The sequence below is a fragment of the Mauremys mutica genome, chromosome 5 (assembly GCF_020497125.1).
Source record: "Mauremys mutica isolate MM-2020 ecotype Southern chromosome 5, ASM2049712v1, whole genome shotgun sequence".
NCBI classification, from domain to species: domain Eukaryota; kingdom Metazoa; phylum Chordata; order Testudines; family Geoemydidae; genus Mauremys; species Mauremys mutica.
Genome location: NC_059076.1, coordinates 34,069,732 through 34,092,399, shown reverse-complemented (window position 1 = coordinate 34,092,399; position 22,668 = coordinate 34,069,732). Strand labels below are relative to the sequence as shown.

General features: G+C 43.5%; 1 protein-coding gene across 1 annotated transcript in view; it reads right to left on the bottom strand.

The window, feature by feature from the left end:
* Nucleotides 1-22,668, bottom strand: part of COL25A1 (collagen type XXV alpha 1 chain) — a 454,889-nt gene that overhangs the window by 413,623 nt on the left and 18,598 nt on the right. Inside the window, exons 4-5 of the mRNA XM_045019561.1 lie at nt 17,635-18,006; nt 16,630-16,699 (exon numbers count right to left, since the gene is read on the bottom strand). Of these exons, the coding sequence (XP_044875496.1) occupies nt 16,630-16,699; nt 17,635-18,006 (442 nt within the window). The remainder of the gene's footprint in view (nt 1-16,629; nt 16,700-17,634; nt 18,007-22,668) is intronic.

The following is a 22,668-nucleotide window of genomic DNA, read 5'->3' as shown; positions in this document are numbered from 1 at the left end:
AAATAACTCTGATTGGCAGGAAGAAAATTAATCTGTTCTAGAGCAAAATCCACAGAAATCACAGACCTAAAAGCTAATCTACACACAAGAGAAATGTACCTGGATTCAGTGCCTGCAGTGCTGGCAAAACACTTCATCTCCATATTCAGAAATGCTTCCAGGGTCGCACAAGCATTGCTAGTACAGCTAGTACAAGAATTGTCAATAGCTCTGCAAACACCGGTTCACTTCTGAGGACCTCCAAAATATGGAACAATATTTCCGGAAATGGAGGCTAAAACCTAGGGTGACTAGATGTCCTGTTTTTAAAGAGACAGTCCCGTTTTTTGGGACTTTTTCTTATATGGGTGCCTATTAGCCCCCCACTCCCATTCCGTTTTTTGACAGTTGCTATCTGGTCACCCTACTCAAACCAAACCCTGGAAAAACAATAGTAAGCGCATTTCAGCTTGATAATTCTGGAGATATTTAAGAGTAGGTTAGATAAATGTCTATCAGGGATGGTCTACAGTATTTGGTCCTGCCATGAGGACAGGGGACTGGACTCGATGACCTCTCGAGGTCCCTTCCAGTCCTAGAGTCTATTAATCTATGAATAAGTGCCAGAAACACTGAAAGTAGATTTCTGTGCTAAAAATGTGCCACACAATTACACTCTAACATATCTCAGAATGAAATTTGACTGCACCCTCTCCTTCCATGATCATCTTGAGAAGGTAGCTGCAAAGATAAAAACAAGAGCCAAGATAATCCAGAAACTAACAGGTACAACCTGGGGGGCATCAGCATCAGTGTTGTGAACATATAGCACTGTTATATTCAGCTGCTGAATATTGTGCACCGGTATGGAGCAGATGCAACCACACACAACTTGCAGATACCCAGCTAAATATAGTTATGTGGTGCATCACAGGACTCCAACACCATGGCTACCTGTCCTGTCTAACATTTCTCACCTACCGATACATCAAACTGCTGCAACATTCTGCGAAGCTCGGCAAATCCAGGAAAACAGATGTCTTCCTATTCACAAAGGCCTTGACAACGCTGCCCCCTCTTCCCCCGCAACATCTTAAGTCCTGCACACCTTTCTGGGAACATTCGTTTAGCCTCATGCAATCAGGCTACGATCAGAAAGAGGCTTGGAAAGCATTTTGGGCTAAACAAGACTTAAAAAATAAGCACCTTGTGCCAGATCCCACGCAGAAGGTTCCTGGGTTTGATCTTCCAAGGTCATCTTGGTCAACTCTGAACCGAATTCGAACCAACCATGGTAGAAGCGGATATCTAATGCACAAAATGGAAAATTAAGGACTCCCCGGTGTGCGAGTGTGGATCTCCAGGACAGACCATTGAACATATCACTACTGCCCAATTTATAAATATGAAGGAGGTATTACTGCAATAAATTCTGCTACTCCTGATGTAGCCATTTGGCTCAATCAACTTCAGATGAAATCATAGTTGCTGCACTACACCAACCATACGAAAGAAGACGAGACTTCAAACATCCCATGCTCTTGTAAACAGGAAGTGCAGATGCATCACGCAGCCATCAGCTGTATAACAGGTCTTCCTACAACAGGCTGGCACAGATTCTTGGGCATAAAGCATCCACTGAACCCTCCATGGAACTGACAGCACTGGAGCATCTTCTGGTGTGACGCTGGAAGGGCAAGAGTTGAATGAGGAAAGCCTGATGCTTGCAGAGATCAACCAGTTGGCAGCATGGGGACTCTCCAACATACTTATAGTCATCTTTATCATAATGATTTCACTCTCTTGTATGTGTGCACGTGGGGCACAGGCTGGAGAACAGGGAACACTGGGCCAGGAGCTTAGAGAGACTATCCTTTCTGTCCCCTTTGTGAGGGTGCACAGAAGAAAGGGGAGGATAAGTGCTCACATTCTTTGGTGATCGGTTTGGTATAAGAACTTAAATAGAATAAAAGGTGAAAGCATAACCTGTACTAGAAGAGTGCAGGTCTTTGCTGCCTTCTAGTGGCTAATCCTTTTATCCTGAAGATAAGAGATTACTATAGATGCCAGCTAATGGAGTTACCCATGTGGTTCTAGTCATAGAGGCTTTTGATTTTAGCACTGAAGGTCCTGCATTAAAACCCCACTAATGACCCAAGAGAGGTGTTGATACACAAGGAGCCCTACACCAAATGGAACCTGCACCATGCCCTACTGGCACAATGAGCACTACAGAATCTAGCCTTAGGCCTTGTCTACACTACAAGACTATTTCGAATCAACTTAGTTCGAATTTGTGGATTCGACCTTATGAAGTCGAATTTGTGTATCCATACTAAATACACTAATTCGAATTTCTGAGTCCACATTCACGGGGCCAGCGTCGACTTTGGAAGCGGTGCACTGTGGGAAGCTATCCCACAGTTCCCGCAGTCCCCGCTGCCCATTGGAATGCTGGGTAGAGCCCCCAATGCCTGCTGGGGGGAGAAATGTGTCGAGGGTGGTTTTGGGTAAGTGTCGTCATTGAACCGTCAATCACAACCTCCCTCCCTCCCTCCTTGAAAGCGCCTGCGGGCAATCTGTTCGTGCACTTTTCTGGTCAGTGACAGCGCGGACGCCACAGCACTGCAAGCATGGAGTCCACTGCGATCATCGCCATTTTCTCCTCCTCGCACTTTATCGTCCACCTCTTCCACAGTCAGCTGATGAGAAATTGGGCTACTTTTCAATGGTGCTGCAAGCACTGGGGGACCATAGGGGACGTTTTGCAAACATCAACGTCGGGTGGCCGGGCAAGGTTCATGATGCGTGTGTTTTCAGGAACTGTGGGCTGCTCAGACGCCTGCAGGAAGGTAGTTTCTTCCCGGACCACGAAATAACTGTTGTGGATGAGCAGATTCCTAAAGTCATCCTCGGGGACCCAGCCTGCCCGCTAATGCACTTGCTCATGAAGCCCTATACAGGCGCCTGGGACACCGACAAGGAACTCTTCAAATACCAGTGAGCAGCGTGACCTGTGACTGTTCATTTTCTTTACAGAGAAGCTGAACCTGCCCCTGTTTCTTTACCCACTGACTGTTGACTCTCCTCTTCGGTTACATACCCCGTTCACCCCGTTTCCCCCACTTCCAACACACGTGTAAAAATAAAATACATGTCCCATTGTTACTAAAGAAAGGTTTCTTTATTCATGACTTTGCGTTAAAGGGTTGAAACTGGGAGGCAGACTGTGCTGGGTAGGGTGTGCGGTGATGTAAAGACCACCTCTAAACTCAACGAATGACAGGCTCCTGCTCCTAGAGCGGTCCGCAGTGCCGGAATGCTTCTTTCAACGGAGCCTGCCATCCCTCTTTTTCGAATTCTGTGTGCGGGGGGATATGTGACCTTGTGGCGGAGGAGTACGGATACAGATTCCTCTGCTGCGTGACTCAGCGGTCCAGGACAAGGACCGCTGTATAAGATCTGTAACCGCCCTCCCCCGCTACAAAGTCACATCCCCCCCGCCCACACAGAACCTGGAAACCACCTCCCATACCGACCATGGTGCCTACTGACTGCACTGTGTGTGTGACCCGCTGCTGATCCTGCCCCCGTGTCTGTACCCTGGGAAAGGTGACTGTCCTATGCAATTAACAACCCCCTTCCCCACGCCCCCCATTCAAACACAGTCTTCTTTGAAAAAACATGATGGAAACAGTAATTAACAGCAAAGTATTTTTATTACTTAAGTAGACACTTAGGGGATGGAACTGGGATTGGGACTTGTGTGAGTCCGGAAGGGAACGACTTCTGCAAATGTAGGGTATGAGAGCTTTTGGGTACTTGAGCACTCTGCTGGGGTGCAGTGACAGTTTACACGGCCTCTGGCGCCCCTCCTTCTGGTTATTTTGGGTGAGGGGGGTATGGGACTTTGTGGCAGGGGAGGGCGGTTGCAGATACACTGCAGGGGGGCTCTGTCCTCCTGCGGTCCTGCAGAACATCCACAAGGCGCCTGAGCGTGTCCGTTTGCTCCCTCACTAGTCCAAACATTGTTTGAGTCGCCTGCTTGTCTTCCTCACGCCACCTCTCCTCCCGTTCGCTGTGTGAGCGCTGATACAGAGAGACGGTCTCCCTCCACTGGCTCTGCTGGTCCGCCTCGGCTAGGTAGCAGCCCATACGTTCATCGAACATCTTGTCCCTTGTCTTTTTCTTTCTCCACCTAATCTTTGCCAGCCTCTGCGAGGGGGATGCTGTGGCAGGTCTGGAGACAGTGGAAGCTGTGAGATGGGAAACAGGGAGTGAATTCCTTGCAAAGATACATTTTTGCGAACAATTAACTGAGTCTAGGCTGTCTCTGTGAATTCTGGGTTGAGACCCCTGTGCCTGCTGGGGCACAAATAATTTTCGCGGTGGATTCTGGGTAAATGTCGCCAGTCATTCTTTCCTCCAGGAAAGCAACGGCAGACAATCATTTCAAGCCCGTTTTCCCAGAATTGCCCTGGCATACGCCATAGCGTGGCAACCATGGACACTGTTTTGCCTTTTGTGTATGTCACCGTATGTGTACTAGATGCCGCTGACAGAGGCGGGCCAGCAGCGCTACACAGCAGCATGCTTTTGCTTTTGCATGACAGCAGAGATGGTTACCAGCCATATTGTACCATCTACCATACCATAAATTGGTAATGAGATGGTAATAAGATGGGCATGGTTACCTGTCCTTTTGCACTGCACCATTTGGTGCTGTCATAAGTGCCCCTGGCCGAGCAGCCAGGGGCGCAAAAGCAAAAATTGGGAATGACTCCCTGAGTCAATCCCTCCTTTTTGGTATCTAAAAATAGAATCAGTCCTGCCTAGATTATGGGCAAGTGTACTAGAGAACCACTGTATCATAGAACCAGATAGCACAGCTGCTCTGTGTCCGATCCTGCATAAATTTGGAGCTGTATGCTATTCACAGGGGGTGCTCCTGCAACACCACCACCTGTTCATTCCGGCCTTCCCACAGCCTTCCTGGGCTACCATACCATTGTCCCACCACTTGTGTGATGAAGTAATAAAGAATGCAGGAATAAGACACAGTGACTTGTTTGTGAGAAATGAGTGGAAGGAAGCCTCCAGCTGCAATGATAGTCCAGGCAGGACATTAATTACTGTGGATGAAGGAGCCCATCATCCCTCTGCTAGTCCAGGGGCAATTCAATCTTGTCTTTACACAGGAAGGGTGGGGGCTGATGGAGCTCAGCCCCCTGTTGCAATGATGAGGACAGTTACCAGCCATACTGCACCATCTACCAGGAAAAATTAGGGCCAGGTGCCCTTGATCGACCTCACAGATGCTAGTACGCATGGTTACCAGTCCTTTTGCGCTGCCCCATGTGCCAATAGGCTGATGATGACGATGGATATCAGTCCTATTGTACCATCAGCCACCCATGGCGGGGGGGAGCAAGGATGTTGGTGTTGAGTGCTGCACCATCGCGTCTATCTGCAGCATTCAGTAAAGATAGGGTGACATGTAAAAGAGTCAAGAGAGGATTGTTTTCCCTTTCACTTCTGGTGGTGGGTGGGGTGTGTGCGCAAATTGCCGAACTATGCCCTGACCCACCGCAGACACTGTGTTTGACCCTAGAAGCATTTGGAGCTCATCCAAGAATGCAAATACTTTTCGGAGACAGCAGGAACTGTGGGATACCTTGCGTCCTCATTCCCCCCTCCCTCCATGAGCGTCCATTATATTCTTTGGCTTTCCGTTACGCTCATCACGCAGCTGCGTGCTGAGTCTGTGCTATGCCGTCTGTCCGTGGGTTTATTAAAAATACTTTGGACCAGGCGCACCATAACAGTAATTCCACTACTTAGATGCATGAGTCTCCTAGCGAGATCACCGTGAGGACGGGCACTGAAGGAGATAGAGAGCGCATGCTGCGTGAAATCTATCACGAACCGCGGACCGATGCAGCCATGCTCGGGGAGGCAATGCTCCCTGAATACCGCATGAAAGCCTCGCGCGGAAAAGGGTGCTATCACGGAGCACCCAATAAGGCAGCTCTCCCCAGGAACCTCCTGCTGATGCTGATCGATTAACAGAAGGAGAGCTTCGTGGAGATCTCCCAGGAGGATTTCTGTTCTATCACCATATATAGAGAGACCTCCTTCTCACACACTTCAGATTCCTGTTATATTAAGAATAAAAGTTAACATGGTTAAAGCACTTACCGACTGCTCCTTCCCCTGATTCAGGATCCGGGTTCATGGCCGGGGAGGGTTGGTAGGGGATCTCCGTGACGGTGATGAATAGATCCTGGCTGTCGGGGAAACCAGCGTTGTAAGCGCTCTCGCCTGCCTCATCCTCCACAAACACTTCCTCATCTTCCCCGTCCGCGAACATCGTCGAGGAACTGTCCGTCGACACTGTCCCATCATCAGAATCCATGGTCACTGGTGGGGCAGTGGTGGCAGGCTCCGTAGCGTCCGTTTGCCGCTTTGATTTTTTGGTAGCCTTGTCTGGGGTCCTTGATTTTCACACGGCGATGCGTTGCATGACGGCTGTATCCTCTGTGTGGATCATGGCTTTGGAGACCTTCTCGTAGGTCTTTGCATTCCGTTTGTTGGAGCGCAGCTCCGAAAGCACAGACTCCTCGCCCCACACACCGATCAGATCCAAGAGTTCCCGGTCAGTCTATGCCGGGTCCCTCTTTCTATTCAGAGATTACATGAACTCCTCTGCTGGAGAGCTCTGCATTGCTGCCGGTGCTGCAGAGCTCGCCCCGATGTCCAACCACGAAATGAGATTCTAACTGTCCAGACAGGAAAAGGAATTCAAATTTTCCCGGGTCGTTTCCTGTGTGGCTGCTCAGAGCATCGAAGCTCGGACTGCTGTCCAGAGCGTCAACAGAGTGGTGCACTGTGGGATAGCTCCCGGAGCTACTAAGTTCGATTAGCATCCACACCTAGCCTAATTCGAGCTAGCCATGTCGAATTTAGCGTTACTCCACCTGTCGGGGTGGAGTACCAAATTCGAACTAAAGAGCCCTCTAGTTCAAATTAAATGGCTTCCTGGTGTGGATGGTTGAGCGGTTAGTTCGAATTAACACTGCTAAATTCGATTTAAAGTCCTAGTGTAGACCAGGCCTTAGTCTATACTTGCTACCTGTATTTGTACATGATCTAATAAAAAACTTACACCTCTGCAATGCTTATTTACCTTTCCAGTCACCAAGATATATGGTAACATTCTGCCCTCATGTGTGGGCACAACTGTCCATCACTCTGATGGGAGTCACATATCTCAGAGCAGATTTTGCCCCTTGGCAACTAAAAGCATCCTTCTGGTTTTCAAAACTACTTTCTAACTCCTTCATGTTATAAGATTTTCTTTTAAAAGCAGTTTTCTGCTGAACACAATCAGTATTGTCCAAAATATCACTAAATACAGTATGCAGAAATGAATAATGTTTCCCTGGGTTATGGAAAAAATGCCACTTAGGAGCTAAACCTTTAAAATATACTTGCGGATTTGGTGTGACCTGTTGTTTTTCCTCTACGTTGCTATATATAGAGAAGAACAGAAAGAATAAACAAAAGTGTGGAATAAATGGAACTTTGGTTAAAGATAGTATAACTTGCAAATGGCAGAGCAGCCAAGGGCACGAGTGATGCAGGTGAAGATGATCTGTTTATTCTCTGCCCTCTTCTTCCTGTGCTTTTTAGTTATTGCATCTGTACCATTGGCCCCTATAACTGTAATTCACAATGACACCTCAGTATCTCAGAAGGGGGGGGGGAGCAATTTTATGAAGCTACAGATTTCACTTGCTATGTAAAAGCAAATGAAAAGGGAGCACTTGAGAGTCAGTCTGTCATAACAGCCTCTTGAGACCAAAGACTGAAGCAGTAACTGGGTATGAGGCCTTGGCCATAATTCCATAGCATAAATCAAATATTCGCTGCCCACAGTAAATAGTAGGGCAGACCACTCTGATTAGACATGGGATTCCCCAACAACTCCAGGCTGTCCACTGCCTTCCCTCCAAGACTACGTTGCCATGGTCTGGCTCTCAGCCTACTCTGGGCACATACCCATTACACAACATGAAAAACTGCATAGAGGGACTTACTGATCCTCTGAGAATTTACACTGAATTTTGTATGATGAGAAGAAAATATGCCCCTCAGAGCAGCTGTTCTCTGATCCCTTCCAGCTATTTAGCTATGTTCCTCAACTGAGCTTGTGCATCATTGCCGAAGGAGGCTACCCAACAGGATGCATGTACTCCTTTCTCCCCTGCATGGCCCAATTCTACACCTTCCACAGAGCATTTGAGAGTTTTTATTCCATTTCAGATTGCATTGTAGAGGGGAGCACACGGGCCAAAGGTCAGCTTCTCCAAAATGGGATCCCTGTGTTTTTTTCCAAAAGACCCTTTTCCTCCCCATGTTTACTGGAAGTGTATTTATTTTTAATATGAAGCATTTAGAGACACATTGGCCCAGATCTTCAAAGGTATTTAGGTTCCTAACTTCCAGTGAAATCATACTGGGCCACGGTGACTTCAGATGTACATGTACTGCACACATTAACTGCAAGATAATCCACAACCAAAGCCAGAGTATGAACTTAATGTTTAAAGAAGACTGTTTAAAGTATAAGGGGCTAATTTTGAATGTGGGGGCCTCAATCTGTCTTCACTTTTTACATCTGCAAATATTTGCATAAATTGTAGAAAGCCCTAAAATCACAGGATCCATAGTATTTTCATATTTGTGATTTTCTCTTTTCTCCATAAGATTACAGCAGTTTTTTGCTATGTTACTACTTAATTACGTATGATCAGAAGCAGGTCTCACTATAGCTGGAACTATTTAAAGTTATTCCATATGTGTTGGTTTTACTGTTTTTTTATTTCAAATTTCTAAAAACATTTTATGGAAAGAACAGCAAAAACATTCCCATGCAAGCAAAAAAAGAAGAAAAAGAGAAGAAAAAAAAGAAACAAACCCATAGACTGGGATGCCATCCTTGTGAGCGCTTGCTATACAAGTAGTTCCATTGATTCCATAGCAAGCTACTGCTGAATGTGAATGGGGGTGGCAGAATCTGGCTCTGATTGGGCCACATTTTCAGAACTTGTTGTATAAATTGCACCCCAAATATTGCACACAGAAAACCTACAATGGCATGTACACGTAATGACCCGTCTAGACACACACAATCATCCAGTCTGCACGAGCAAATACAAGCTGTGTGGGCAAGTGAACGTTGTGCCTGGGCAGTTTAGGCAGTCTGTTTTGAAAACTCGACACTTATTTTTTATCATGGTCTCACAAACTGGCTCTTTCCTTAACTGGGCACAGCTCTCTGACTTTGATTTTGATTCTAAAAGGAAAACTTGACGGAGGCTACAAGCGTTGAGAAAGCAAGCCTACAAGAGGACACTAACTGGAGTACATTTTTTTCCTAACGGTTTGCTGCAGCTTTCGTTTTATGTGAAAGGGGGAGCTCTTCCAGCCCATATTACTCTACCTGTCCTTACCATCTTCTTAAATGAGGTGGGCAATCAGATTGCCATTCTGTTGAAGACTTCTAGGAAAGCTAGCAGGGTAATCAACTGAAATGATTAAGCGTGGGGGGGAGGGGAGAAATCCCTCTGTACAGTGGCATTCCTTAAAGGGCTGTAACTAGTGCTATGTGTAATAGAGCTGTGTGTGTTAAAAATAAAATAAATTGTTCAAAAAGCTCAATAACCTGAACAGAGAAATTTTATTATTCTACCTACAACGGCATTTAGAGAATTGCTATGGTCAGCCAAGCTGTCTTCCAAAGCTAGCTGGTTATTACAGTATTGAGCATAACAGCAAATCACTGAAGTGTTCAATCCTGCAGTTAGCTTGGCTGGCTGCAGCAAGTTAAATTAGAAGGGAATCAGAAAGAGCACCGCTCCATCCTACAGTAATGCCACTATTTTAGCATCATAGTCAGTAGAATGTAGCACCAGTCAGTTCAATGTACCAACATTTAACTGGAGAAAAGCTCAGTAGAACTTTGACTAAACCAAACTGAACATATCCAAGCTTTAAAGACTTCAGGTGGGAATGAAGCATACCATTATAAACAGAAGATTTGATTCTGTTTATCATACAAAGTTTAATACAAGGGTCAAATAATTAAATAGCTATTCAGGCCTTTTTTGGAAGCTGAAGTTAAATATTTTTCTAAACTTGTTTGACAAAGCAGAGCAACTCCAGTAAGATGTAATCCAAGACTCTAAAAGGACCTTATTAATAAAACATATGGGACCAAATTACCATTTGGTGCAATACCGCTGAAGTCAATAGAGTTACACAGGAGATGAATTTGGTGCATAGTGTTGTCAATCATCCTTCCTTTAATCATCCTTATGTTTCATTCATCACATTGTACACATTCCCCCACAGCGAAGAGATTTGAAAGGTCACATCTTAGCCAATAAAATCATGTGTGTGTACTATGGGGAAAAACAGTAACCTTAAGCAGTCATCCAAAAGTGACAACAGATTACTCAGAAGGCTGCATACTACTGCACATCAAAGATCATCTGTGCTGAGGAACTGGAATCAAAGAATCAGTGAAAGTATGAAAGAGGAAATAAAAGCATTGTCAGAAAAAATTAACATTAAGGAAGAGAATTGCATTCACAAAACAGCTGATGCAGAGCCATCAAGGAAATAAGTAGTTCTGGGAGCTGGGATATGATACCACACTGCTGGATTTTTAAATAATAGGGGAAATTATTCTGATATTTTCTATATCATCCCTACTTTCCTTCAGGATTCCCCAAACCTGCAAACATTAATTCGTCTCCCCTTATTTTTACTTCTTTAGTTTCTGTAGGACTACTTCACTGTGGTCGTAATAAAGACTACATACCCTGCTGATGTCAATTTCTGGCTTCTTTTTATCTCTGAAAGTGGATTTCTCCTCTATTCTTTCAGTCTTATTACTTGTAATACTCCAGGAAACAACCTTAATGGAACACTGACAATTAGAAATGTGCTGTTGTTCCGCCTGTACTGTATATCCCACTTCAGCTGCTGGCACTGTACCTTAAGACAGACCCTATCCTTTTAGGAGAACAAAAATAGCACTGGTATGCAAAGAAAATACATTGGTTTCATGCACCCATACCAATATCACAATGAATCTGATGCATATGTTATATAAGAATGTTAGTATCTGTAAAATACAATTCTTTCACAATAAGAACTATAAATTATAAACAGAGTTGGACAAACTGGAACCGTACATCCCTGAAAAACCTGGCCTACAACTGAGCATGCTTACATACAACAGCACCGGAGCAAAGTTGATAGCCTGACTGTAGCAGATAGCACAGTGAACTGGGAGGCACTTCTAATGCCAAACCATGGAGATCTCTGACACTGGGATGGAGAATCAAGGTGACATGATTGCAGAAACAGCACAAAATAGCTGATGGCAGAAGAGTGAAGAAAGAGGAGCTGGAGAATTATGATGGTGTCCAGAGACTGGAAATGATTTCAAGCTACAAGTATCTGAACACACAGGACAAAGGTGGGAAAATGAGGGAAAAAAGAACAAAGAACATAAAAAAATACCCTCTCATGCAAAAAAGGGAAAGGAAAAAGCAAACTAAACTAAACTTTGGTTTGGCCACTGGAGATACTGTCAGCTACCCAGGGATTCAAGTAATTGAACTTAGCTAAAGGTTCCAGAAAAACAGAATAATGAAAAATAAACAATCGTTTTATAGTTAAGCTATAAATACACATAATGCAAGTGCTGTATACAATAGAAGTTAGACATGGAAAAGACCTGCTATGTTACCACATAGTCCATCCTTTTGACAGTGCAGAATTAAACAGATAAAGGGTACATAGACATTCGGGACTAGACTGCGTAGCCAAGTCTCATTTGTACAATATTGTAAAACAAAGGCTAAGTAAAAAATGACACAATTATTCAGGTCTTCCTTGGAAGTTTAAGTTAAATATTTTTTCAATGACTGTTGGCCAAACTGAGCACGTGCAGTAAGATTTAATAATAGCTCCAAACCTTTTGAAGGACACTCTTAATAAAATGGATAGGGCCAAATTAATCCCTGCTGTATGGGACTACTCATGTAAGTGCTCACCATCATGCATATGGAATGCACAATCTAGCACTTACAAGGATGTATGACACATTTCATATAAAACAAATCCTATTTATCTTGATTTTTATGTTTTCTTATGTTCATTTACTGTTAATGATTTCATTATAACCATACTACTTGCTGCAGTTGGATTTTTTTTTAAATCAGACAGGTTAAAAAAATTGCAGGCTAGAAATAGCAAGACCAATTCTGGAAAAGCTGATGCTGTTTCACCATGAAAGAAACTGTACCTGCCTCAGAAATGGGTGTACCACACTTGCATTTTGAAGGCTAATAAGATATTTTTAAAACGCTATAGGAACATTAAACAACTGCATGGAATTTCACCCACTATGTTATATAAAAGCTGTTTGTAACGTTGCTATGTTTAGCCATCACATATCGAGCTGCAGTACCCAGCTAAGACTGACTCATCCTGTGTTTTTACATTTTTCAGCTTCCCTTCAATCTACCAGTAACTCTCAGAAAGTGGTTAACCATAAAAACTTTTTTCTCCCACAGACACTTTTAGAGTTTTAATTCAGTGTTATTCCTGTGTCAGACTACTTTCTTGTACAAGTGCCACTAGACAATTCCTACTTTCACTTAAATCAGTAATACTGTTTAGGGCCAGATTCTGATAATCTTATGCTGATAGTATGACACTCTTACATATTCCAAGTAGCATCTTACTCCACAAGTAGTCTCACTGAAGACAACTCATGGAGTAAGGCACTAGTCAACATGAGTAAGGGTATACAGACTTAAGTGCTTTGCTGAATATGATGACAGCATCCTCTGGCAAAGAGTTCCACAGGTTGACTGCATTTTATTACAAGTCAACATACTGAATTTTTTACAGACATACTGATTTTTTAAAAGATTCCTAACAATTGGGAAATAGATAATATCTAAGCAAAAAAAAAAGTGTCCTGCTAGCAGGGTCACTGGAATAATTTTGATAGTGGGAGTGCTGGTGATGGAAACCATATATTTGGTGTTTGTTATTACTACTTCAAGCGAGGGGGTGTGGCAGCCCCCCCCAGCTCCAGCACCACTGCCTGCTAGAGCAAAAGAACCCATAAAAAGTAAATTATGTAATGTTTAGTGACCCAGTTTGTTTCCCAGTCCCCTGGGTGGAGGGCACCTTGCCAGAATTTACTGTAGTGCTAGTTGCAAGTGTAGGGTTAAACTGGCTCACTCATTATGTCTGAGGTAATTAAAGAGGAATGTTAGTATGCGTTTAGATTTCAAACTTTATTGTTCTGATTTGTGAGGGGAAGGAATGCCTACTACTGTCATTTGAAAATTCTGTAAACATTATTGAACTTACCTGTTTTCAGTGCCTGGTTTTAGCCCCACATAATTGAAATCAAAACATTAATGTCCCTGATGTTAAACAAGCTTTTCACTGTGTAGCTTTTTACTAATAAAAAAAGCATAATTAGAAAAACATGTTTAGCGTAACTGTCCAGTTTTTAGAAGAGAAAACAAAGCACTATTTATTCTAGACAAGAAGATTAAGCCCCCCATTTGGCTAAAAGGATCCACACGAGTATGGCCTTTCAAATTATGAAAGTTGAGAATCTGGCTTCCCTCAGTGTCCAAGCTATTCAAAACCCATTTTCCTTTGAACATGTGAGTTCCTATCATGGACAACCACAAGGGGATGAATAACTCAAGCTAATGAGATCTACACCAGTTGCAGAAGTTTAACAACAAGTCAAAGATCAGATTCTCACCCCTTTTCTCTGCAGATTGAATTTCCCTCTCTCACTTTGATAGAGGATGATATAACCTACTTTTAAATAATCTTCATTTCTCTTTGAAACGCAGAACACTGGAAGACTATGTTGGTGACCCCTTGGCAGCTGTCTTGCTCCTAGAGTATTGGTGTCAAAGGACCACTTCTGCATATCCTGTGAAGTTCTCCTTAAAATCAGATCTAATGTTCATATATCTTACTACTATGTAGACCTAGTTAGGAATTGAGGGAACTAAGCAGAACAGCAAAAGTGGGATTGTGCAGTCGTGGTAAAGACACTATTTACTCTTCTGAATCAGGATTAGGCTTTGCAGGTGCCAAGCCACAGAAGCCCACTGAGTTTCCATGATTCCATTCCTGCTAAGCCAAACACTTCCCTGAATAGCGAGTTTCAAGTTTGTAATGGAAATGTTATATATATATATATATATATATTTTCCCCAAAGAAAGCCCTTCATGGAGAGTTAAAGACCAATCCTAACTGAAAATTAGTCAATTATTTTAAAGATTTTACTTTAAAAAGACAATTTAGTATATGTGAAAAGTATATTGCCTGTGTGGGTAAAGAAATATTTCTTTATACATAGAACAAATACCATATGGGCAACAGCAGTACATTACTCTCCCCCACTTTCCTACTCTGTAGAAGGAGAAGCACCTTCTACAGTTGCTAAGGCACCGTTGTTTTGCCTTTGTGTCTATTCAGTCCTTCTCCTCTGTGCGCAGACTGCCAAAACAACGTCATTTTGATGTGGACAACCGTCCACTGGCAATGCAGATGAGAGCATCAAATCATTTTAAATACTCTAAAATGTAGCCATCACATGGTGCTAACTTTCAATCACTATAAACCAGCCTCCAAACTGAAATAGTTACAAAGAGGTGAAAAGCTCTGTATCTTATTTCTAATCCTCTGACCAGCTAGTCCTCTTTGTAAAATATTTTTTGCCAGTTCATATTAATTATCCTAATCTGATAGATCTACATTACCCAACATGAAACATGTTTCCCAACATATTGTATTTTGACATATGCCATCTGATTTATGCCATGCCTTCTAGTGAGGATCGTTGGAAATATTCTATTGCTTGCAATCTGTTTGATACAATATAATGGAGTGTATTGCATAAAAATAAAGTACATTCAGGTAAAAACTGGTATTATGTGGAGCTCTAGTGGTAGTAAGGAAGTAAAGCAGCACATAACACCAAATGAGACAATGGCAGAGGATATCCTGAGCCTGAAAATAGAATAGTTGGAAAATGACAAGATTAATTTAAAAGAGTTAACATGAAAAGAGAAAACTGTTTGATGCTTCAGGGTCATGGAATACAACTCTGTGTATAAGCATAACACTGTTCTTTAGTGCTAAATCTTGAACTTCATCAATCTTCCTATAGTTAGGCATTAGGAATATCAAATCCAGGCTGTATGTACGACTCATTTTTTTTGGTTGATAAAATTACTATTGCTTTCCGCACTACACCCCCCAATTTGATAATATTTCTTACTGAAACTAGTCCTATTCCAACATTCATATGCCTCATTTCATGCTAGTTGCTAAGATTTCTATATACGATAGTTAAAAAAAAAAGTACTATCAATGCATTATCAGCAAAATACTATACTAACTGTCACACGGAGTTTCATCCCTGAGGTTCAATAATCCCCTGAAGTCGATGAGTTTGTCATGAGTTAATCCCTTGACTAGAAGAGCTCCTTCCTTAAATACCTACTTTGCAGTCTCACATCCTACTGACATACAAATAGTTTATAAAAAACATGTCAAATATTAACTCATTATATTCCATCTCTCTATGCATGTCAACATCCCCACCTTTTAAATAAAGAGCCATTTTTCTCAACACAATACATCTAGAGCATACTGTACCTCCATGGTGCCCCATCACACACAATCTGTGCCAGTGTCCCTACAGCACCTACTGAACACCAGCATTATCTTCGTAATTTCTGAGAAGTCAACATGGTCTGTTGTATATATCAACAGAAGTCTAATAAATAAAATAAAATTAATCTTCAGCAGTTACCTAAAAAAATAGCACCAGACCACAAGTAGTAGAGAACTCAACACAGAAAGGACCATAAAACTCTTGTTTGGGTCCACAAGCAACTGGTCCTAGCACAACAGAACTCAACTCTGAAATCCTTATTCAGACAACATTTCTCTCTCTCTCACACTGAAATTCTTGGGAGTACTGTCTGAGTAAGGACATCAGGATTGGGTCCACATTCCTTAAAAGAATATACAGTATGAGACAGTCACTTTCTAAAATACCATATTATCCATGATGAAAAAAAAAACAGATAACTGAAAAGTTCATAGGTACACTAGGGCAGATTTAAAAGGAACTCTAAAGTTATTTTAATCTGTTTAAAGCTGCATGTACTGAATATATTGCATTCTCCTCTTCAAAAAAGCCAGAGGCATATAGGGAATATAGTTCTTCTCATTAAGCTAATGCATAGGCTTGATTACACTTTTTAAGCATCCACTGGCCAAATTTTATTTTCATTAATATTTTTTTCTAATCTTATGCCACCCCATGATGGAAACAGGGTAACATTTGGGGCTTTATCCTCTCTCTCTCAAAGGTTCAGTTGTTTATTAAAAGCTGTGTCCCCCATGTTATATTTAATATTTGTTGTTATTACATGTATGTCTGACAAAGGATAAAAAAAAAAAGTCAAAATCCTCTGACTCCAAGGAAACATTTCAAAGTTGTTCCTGTTTACCTGCTGGGCAGTTGCACTCTGGAGGCGCTTCTCTTGCTATTCTTATTTTTGCCAAATGCTCGTAGGATTTCTGTGGAGGAAAGGGGAAACATTAGCCAACTTGGTAAGCATTAGCTCACTCCATTACAGCCAGGATTATAGACTTGCATGTGTTAAACTATGATTTACAACTATTTGAAAGACTGCATAACTAATGATGACTTCTTTACTTGGACTTGATCCAAACTGTATCAGTGACCTAAACACCCCAACCACAACTTGAGCATTTCACACACACACACACACACACTCACACAGAGAGAGAGAACTGAGTTTCTACCCATCGCAGCTTCACTTGTGTGGTATTACATCTCCATACAAACTACCTCTTCCCCCCCCACACACACACGTAGCATTTAGTGCATATGGATTAAATGTAGAAACCTGGGTTCCTCGGGTGAGAGAAGAGTCAATAATAACATTATACTCAAAGGTTAACTACTCTATCAGGGTAATTTCAGACTCTGCTGTCAAATGGACTAGAGAGATCCTTATGACAGCCCTTTGAAACCCACACCTTACTTTAACAGCCACATCCAAGGGCTTATTTTCAAGCCTTAACTTTAGTTACTCTTGTATCCAACCCACCCCAAGTAAAGCATTTACTGGGAGCAATAATATTCAATAAAGGGACTTCCCTTAATCTCCATGGGATCATATTATTTTTTAACCCTGGGCAAGAGTCCCTGTCTCTTGAGTTCTCCCTCTGCCACACACACACTTGGCAATTTCACTTTGCTGCAAGTGCCCAATGTTTCTTTCTAGCCTTTCCAGGAATGGTCCCCCTCACTCATCTACCCCCCACCCCAACCCCCACTTTCATTTCCAGCATAAATCCCGGGGAATGGGTTTGCTCACATCCGTGAAGCAGAAACTCATGTTGGAAATGGCTAATTAAAGGTCCGGCATAGGACATCCCAGTCCCACCCATGTCCAGACCCACAGACAACACCACGTCTTCCACACCTGAGCTAGAAGTCGCTCCACTTTTTCTTGCATCATTGAATTTAGCTGATCCAGGGAGAAGCCGGGCAGCAGCTGGTAAGAAGCAGCAGCAGCAGCAGCAGAGAAGTCCCCTTGGGCGCTCTCGATGGCAGAGACCCTCGCGTGTAGATCACTGGTCTTCACCCCCAGATACACACAGGAGGCTACAGCCACCACTGACAGGAAAGCAGCCAGCAGCGAACTGGAGGGCAGAGTCCAGCTAGGACAGCAGCGCTGTCCCCCAAGGCAGCTCGGCTCCCCGTTGCCATCCTGTCTTTTGGCTTCTTGGCTTGTCCCCAACATGCTTTTCCACGCTGTAGATGCAGCAGTTTTTCCTCCCCCCATTGGGGGCAACTAGTTTACAGAGGCAAAAAAAAAATAAAAAATAAAAAACAGCTGAAAACAATAAAGCAAAAGCCCAGAAATGGGTTACACGCTTTTTAATGCGAGGAGAGAGCACGCAGCAGAGCCTTCATTGCCAACCTCACCAGGGCACCCCGGGAGGGATCAAAAACCAACCATCCAGCGGGAGAGAGGGCGAGACCCCAGAAAACCAGCCGGGCAAAACCAACGCAGCAGGGTGGGTTTGGGAGTGTTTCACACCCCCGGACCCGCCTAGAGAAAAGCCTTTGCGAAGTATCCCACGCGTGGCGCCTGCAAACGCCTCTGGCGCTGGTCAGCGAGATTTCAGGTGCACGGGGAGGAGATGGCGCGGTAGAGGGGCGCCCCTCCCGGAGATGGAGCGGGCGGACTTGTTGCTTCCCCTTCTCCCCTCCACCTGGCTCGCCCCCTAAGAGGAGGTTCAGTTCAAGAGGCACGGCACGGCGAGGGGGAACCCAGCAAGTGGCTGCAGCCCCGCGGCTCCCCAGCCCCCCGTCTGCGGGTGTGCGAGCCCTGAATATCCCTCACGCTGTAGATGTGTGTCAGTAGCACAGCGCAGCGGCGGCGGCTTCCCCTCTCCCGCTCTCCCCTCCGAACTGGCCACCGCTCCCGCTGCACGCCGCCGCCAAGCCCCCGCCAGAACCTCCCGGGCCTCATTAACATAATTTATTCACCTAGTCCGAGGGGAGGTCGCTCAGCCCCTCACCCGGCGGGCAGACGGGGGATTCGGCTCTGCGCGTAATTTATGCAGAATCCCGGGCCGCTCACCCCAAGCTGGTTGGCTGCGCCCGACCGTTCATTAGCCTAACGGGCTCGGACGGGCCGCTCGCGGGGCGGGGAGGAAATGGGGTAGGGGCTGCTCCAAGCGGGGCCACCCTGGAGCACCCGACCCTGCGTCAGGCTCCAGCCCCCGCGCTGCAGGGCGTGGGGGGGCCGCTCCGGAGCTCGGCCCGAAAGAACCTGGTAGCGGGTTACGTGAGCGATAGTAGAACTCTGCCTTGGCCGCGTGGCGAGGTGGAGGGTGTGTGGCTTCAGGACAGGACTTGGCTCCGTCCCTGATTCTGCCACAAACTCCCTGTGAAACCGTGAGCAGCAGCACTGCTGTCTGATACTCAGCATTTTCCCCTCCACAGACCTCTAAGTGTAAAGCATCATTACCTGAGGAAACTGAGGCACCCAACCCTTGTGTGACTTGCCCCAGGTCCCGTGGCCATGCAGGTTGGTCTGCACTGCAATAAATCACTAGCGGCTGGCCCCTGTCAGCTGACTAATGCTAGTGTAGATGGTGCTGCTCAGGCTGGAGCTGAGGCTCTGGGACCTGCCCGGGATCCCGAGACAGCTGAGCCCAGCAAGCCCTAGACAGCTGACACAGGCCAGCTGCAGGTGTTTTATTGCAGTGTAGACATACCCTCCATGGCCAAATCAGGAACAGAACCAGGTTTTCCAATACCATGCCCCATCAAGTAACCGCTCTCTGAGTCACTCAGTTTCCCTGTCTGTAAAACAGGAGAGAGAATACGTGCATACTTTCACAGGGGATGAATAAGAGGGTGTTATGATACATAATTCATTAATATATGTAGAATTCCACAGTAGTATTATTCAGTTGCTGTTTCTAAAGTGGATGCATGACACTTTTTAAGAATGAAAAAGACAATTGTGTGTACAATTAAGTTGCTATTTGCAAAATGTGTGCACTCAAGCATATTGAGTAGAGTCTCTTTTTTCAAGGTGCTTCTTTTTTTTCAAATTCTGTATCACTTGAGAGATTGGTACTTCTTCCCCTACCCTATGCTTGTGTAGTCATTTTAGCTATTGATTTTTTGTTTTGTTTTTCCTGTGTTTTTGCATCTCTGCTCTTGCACACAGTAATGAATTCCATTATTCCTGTTTTGTATGATTAGAAAAGAAGCGTTAACATGTACTGAATTGCCACATAACCTAGTGACTAGTTCAGTTTTTGTGCTCCCTCTTTCTCTATATCTCTTTCCTGCTAACACTGCATTTACCTGTTGGGTTTTGTTTCTCATTTTAGCCTCATCACAATGTAGTTGAGAGAGTTGCTGCTGACTAAAACTAATGCTTAGCACGTATACAGCACTTTTCATGCTCAGCGAACTTTTCAAACACTAAAGGGCCTGATGGTAGAGTCCTTATTCACCCTGGTGAGCACATACGGAAATATTCTCAGGAAAGACACTGCAAGTACTCACATGAGAAAGTGCTCACGTACTCAATAAGGACTCCATAATCTGATTTCAAATAGATTAGCAGAGTTGGTCAGACAATACAGAAGGTGATTTGTAAATATTTTCCACAAACAAAAGCAGCAAGTTCAGGAGAGGGTTGTTTTATTTTGGTGGAATCTTTCGTTGTTTAGGAATATTCAGACAGGGGCTGCTATCATGAAAACATTTGCAAATCCCAACAGTTTTGTCCTTTCTAGCATAAACAATTATTTGTCTGAAAATTTGTAGCAGAAGTGTATTATTCATAGTTACCCATTTGCTATTTGTCATTTGTTGTTGTTTTTTTCCTTTAAAGTTCTGGGTTCCCAGTCAGGGAGCAAAACTAATCACATGTGAGTCTAGGTGATCAGTCACTCACTATAAATAATGAACTGTTGAAATGAACAGTTTACAACCCCCCCATAAGTCAAAATAACAGAGTCTGTTCAGTCAACGCAGATGAATAATGAATACTGTCTTAGCAACTAGTGTTTGAACTAAACCTAACAGTGAAGAGCTAAATTTGCAACAAACATCATTTGCAATGCATAACCTGACCATGTGAAACAATCTTCACAACACCCCTCCCCGTGGTAAGGGAGCATTGTTATCTCCGTTTTACAGCTGGGGATACTAAGGCAGAGAGAAGTTAAGTCTCTTGATTAAGGCCACTGAGGAAGCCACTATTAAAGCCAAGATTATTCCTGTGCCTCTAAACAGTATTCTGCTATATTTTGCACTACGTCAAGAGTAAGTACCACTTCACACAGAGTAAGGTGAAATTCTCCCTTGAGGTCCATAGTGGAAATGGCAGTTTATTTCCATTTCAGTGCAAAAACAGTCTCTCTTTAGATCCTTCCATGCCCCAAGCAGGGGTTAACATTAGCCATAAATCACATCTGACTTGATATAACATGAAAAGGGACTACTGTTTGTGCATCTCTGCTCCATATCCTACCATCTTGAATTTGGATTAAATTAGGGTAATGCACACAATATTCCATGCCAGCATGAACTAATTAGTGCACAACTGCAACCTTAGATGTGAAACCACTAGTCACATCTGTACATCTACATACTTTATAAAGGTCACCAAGCAACCCTCAGCAATCCAGTTCACCATGTTCCTATTGGACAACTGGTTCCTCTCATACCATATGTCCCTCATACCTATATCCAGAAAAGTCATGATAAACCTTTAACTTTCTATTGCGCAAAGCATATAAGGACTGCTACTGTGCTAGAATAAAAAAAAAACAGTCCCCTGCAACTCACGGATACCTAAAATGCCCCTTATACTCTTGATTGCGTAGTCAGCCATCCCCTTATAGACTGTTGGTCACACATGTTGTCCCTTCCTGTTCTGCCTTCAAAAAATAATGAGAACCAGTCTACGGCATCCCTCATGAAAATACATCTGCTAATGTCACTCCCAAACAGTGAGGAATGTGGCAAAGGACAAAGAGATGACCAGTGCCAAATCTCCTGCCCTACTGTGATTAACATAAGCAACATTTTCTTTATTACAAAATCCTAGGTCCGAAATGGTTTGCAAATGCTTATGAAAATATTTGTCCAGAAAGCAACAGATAAAGATGAGATAGAATTAAAATCTCTATTGGCTTGGTTGCCAGATGCACATAATTCATATTGTCTGTGAAACAGACAATTGTGTGACTGTGGGCAAATGCATGACAATAGGGTGATCTTTGTGTTTCTCTTTCACAAAAAGAGCCTGAAAAACCATCATAGAGGCTTCTTCATTCACCTGCCCATGCTCACCCATGTGGCTAATACCAGGTTGGGATGTCTTGCTTCCAGAGTGTGAACAGCAAGGCCGTAAGTATAGAACAAATGCAATTAGTGCACTGAATCAGTATGAATGAGGACATAACAATGGGTGTGTAACTATAATAAGTTTCTTTGGTTACCCTCTTCTACCTGATAGACACCCTGAACAGAAAGGATTCAGTAAGTGTACTATCCTCACATTTTATATTGGATATAATATAATAATAGATAACCATTAGATATGTAAGATACTCACTCTTCACTGAGCATAACACATTGCAGGTCACTGGACCAACAGGATCAGGCCATGACACTTTCCTTTTGTTTTCTTTCTACAAGCTACAGGGAAAATCCATGACCTGCATCTCTCTCAATGCCAGTGGGCCTTGTTTTCATTTTGGACCCATCATGATGTCAGAGCTAAGACTATTTGGAGCCATCATCAAGACTGAAGCCAGCTTTCCATATTGCTTTTGAGTATATTATTCATCAAGTGAGGAAACTTTTTCATTTTTGTTTTTAAAAAAACCTCAAAAACTTATTTGGAAGTGTTGTTTTATTGATGCTGATTTCATGTTTTTGAATTACAAGGGATAACTAGGTCCAAACAGTCAAG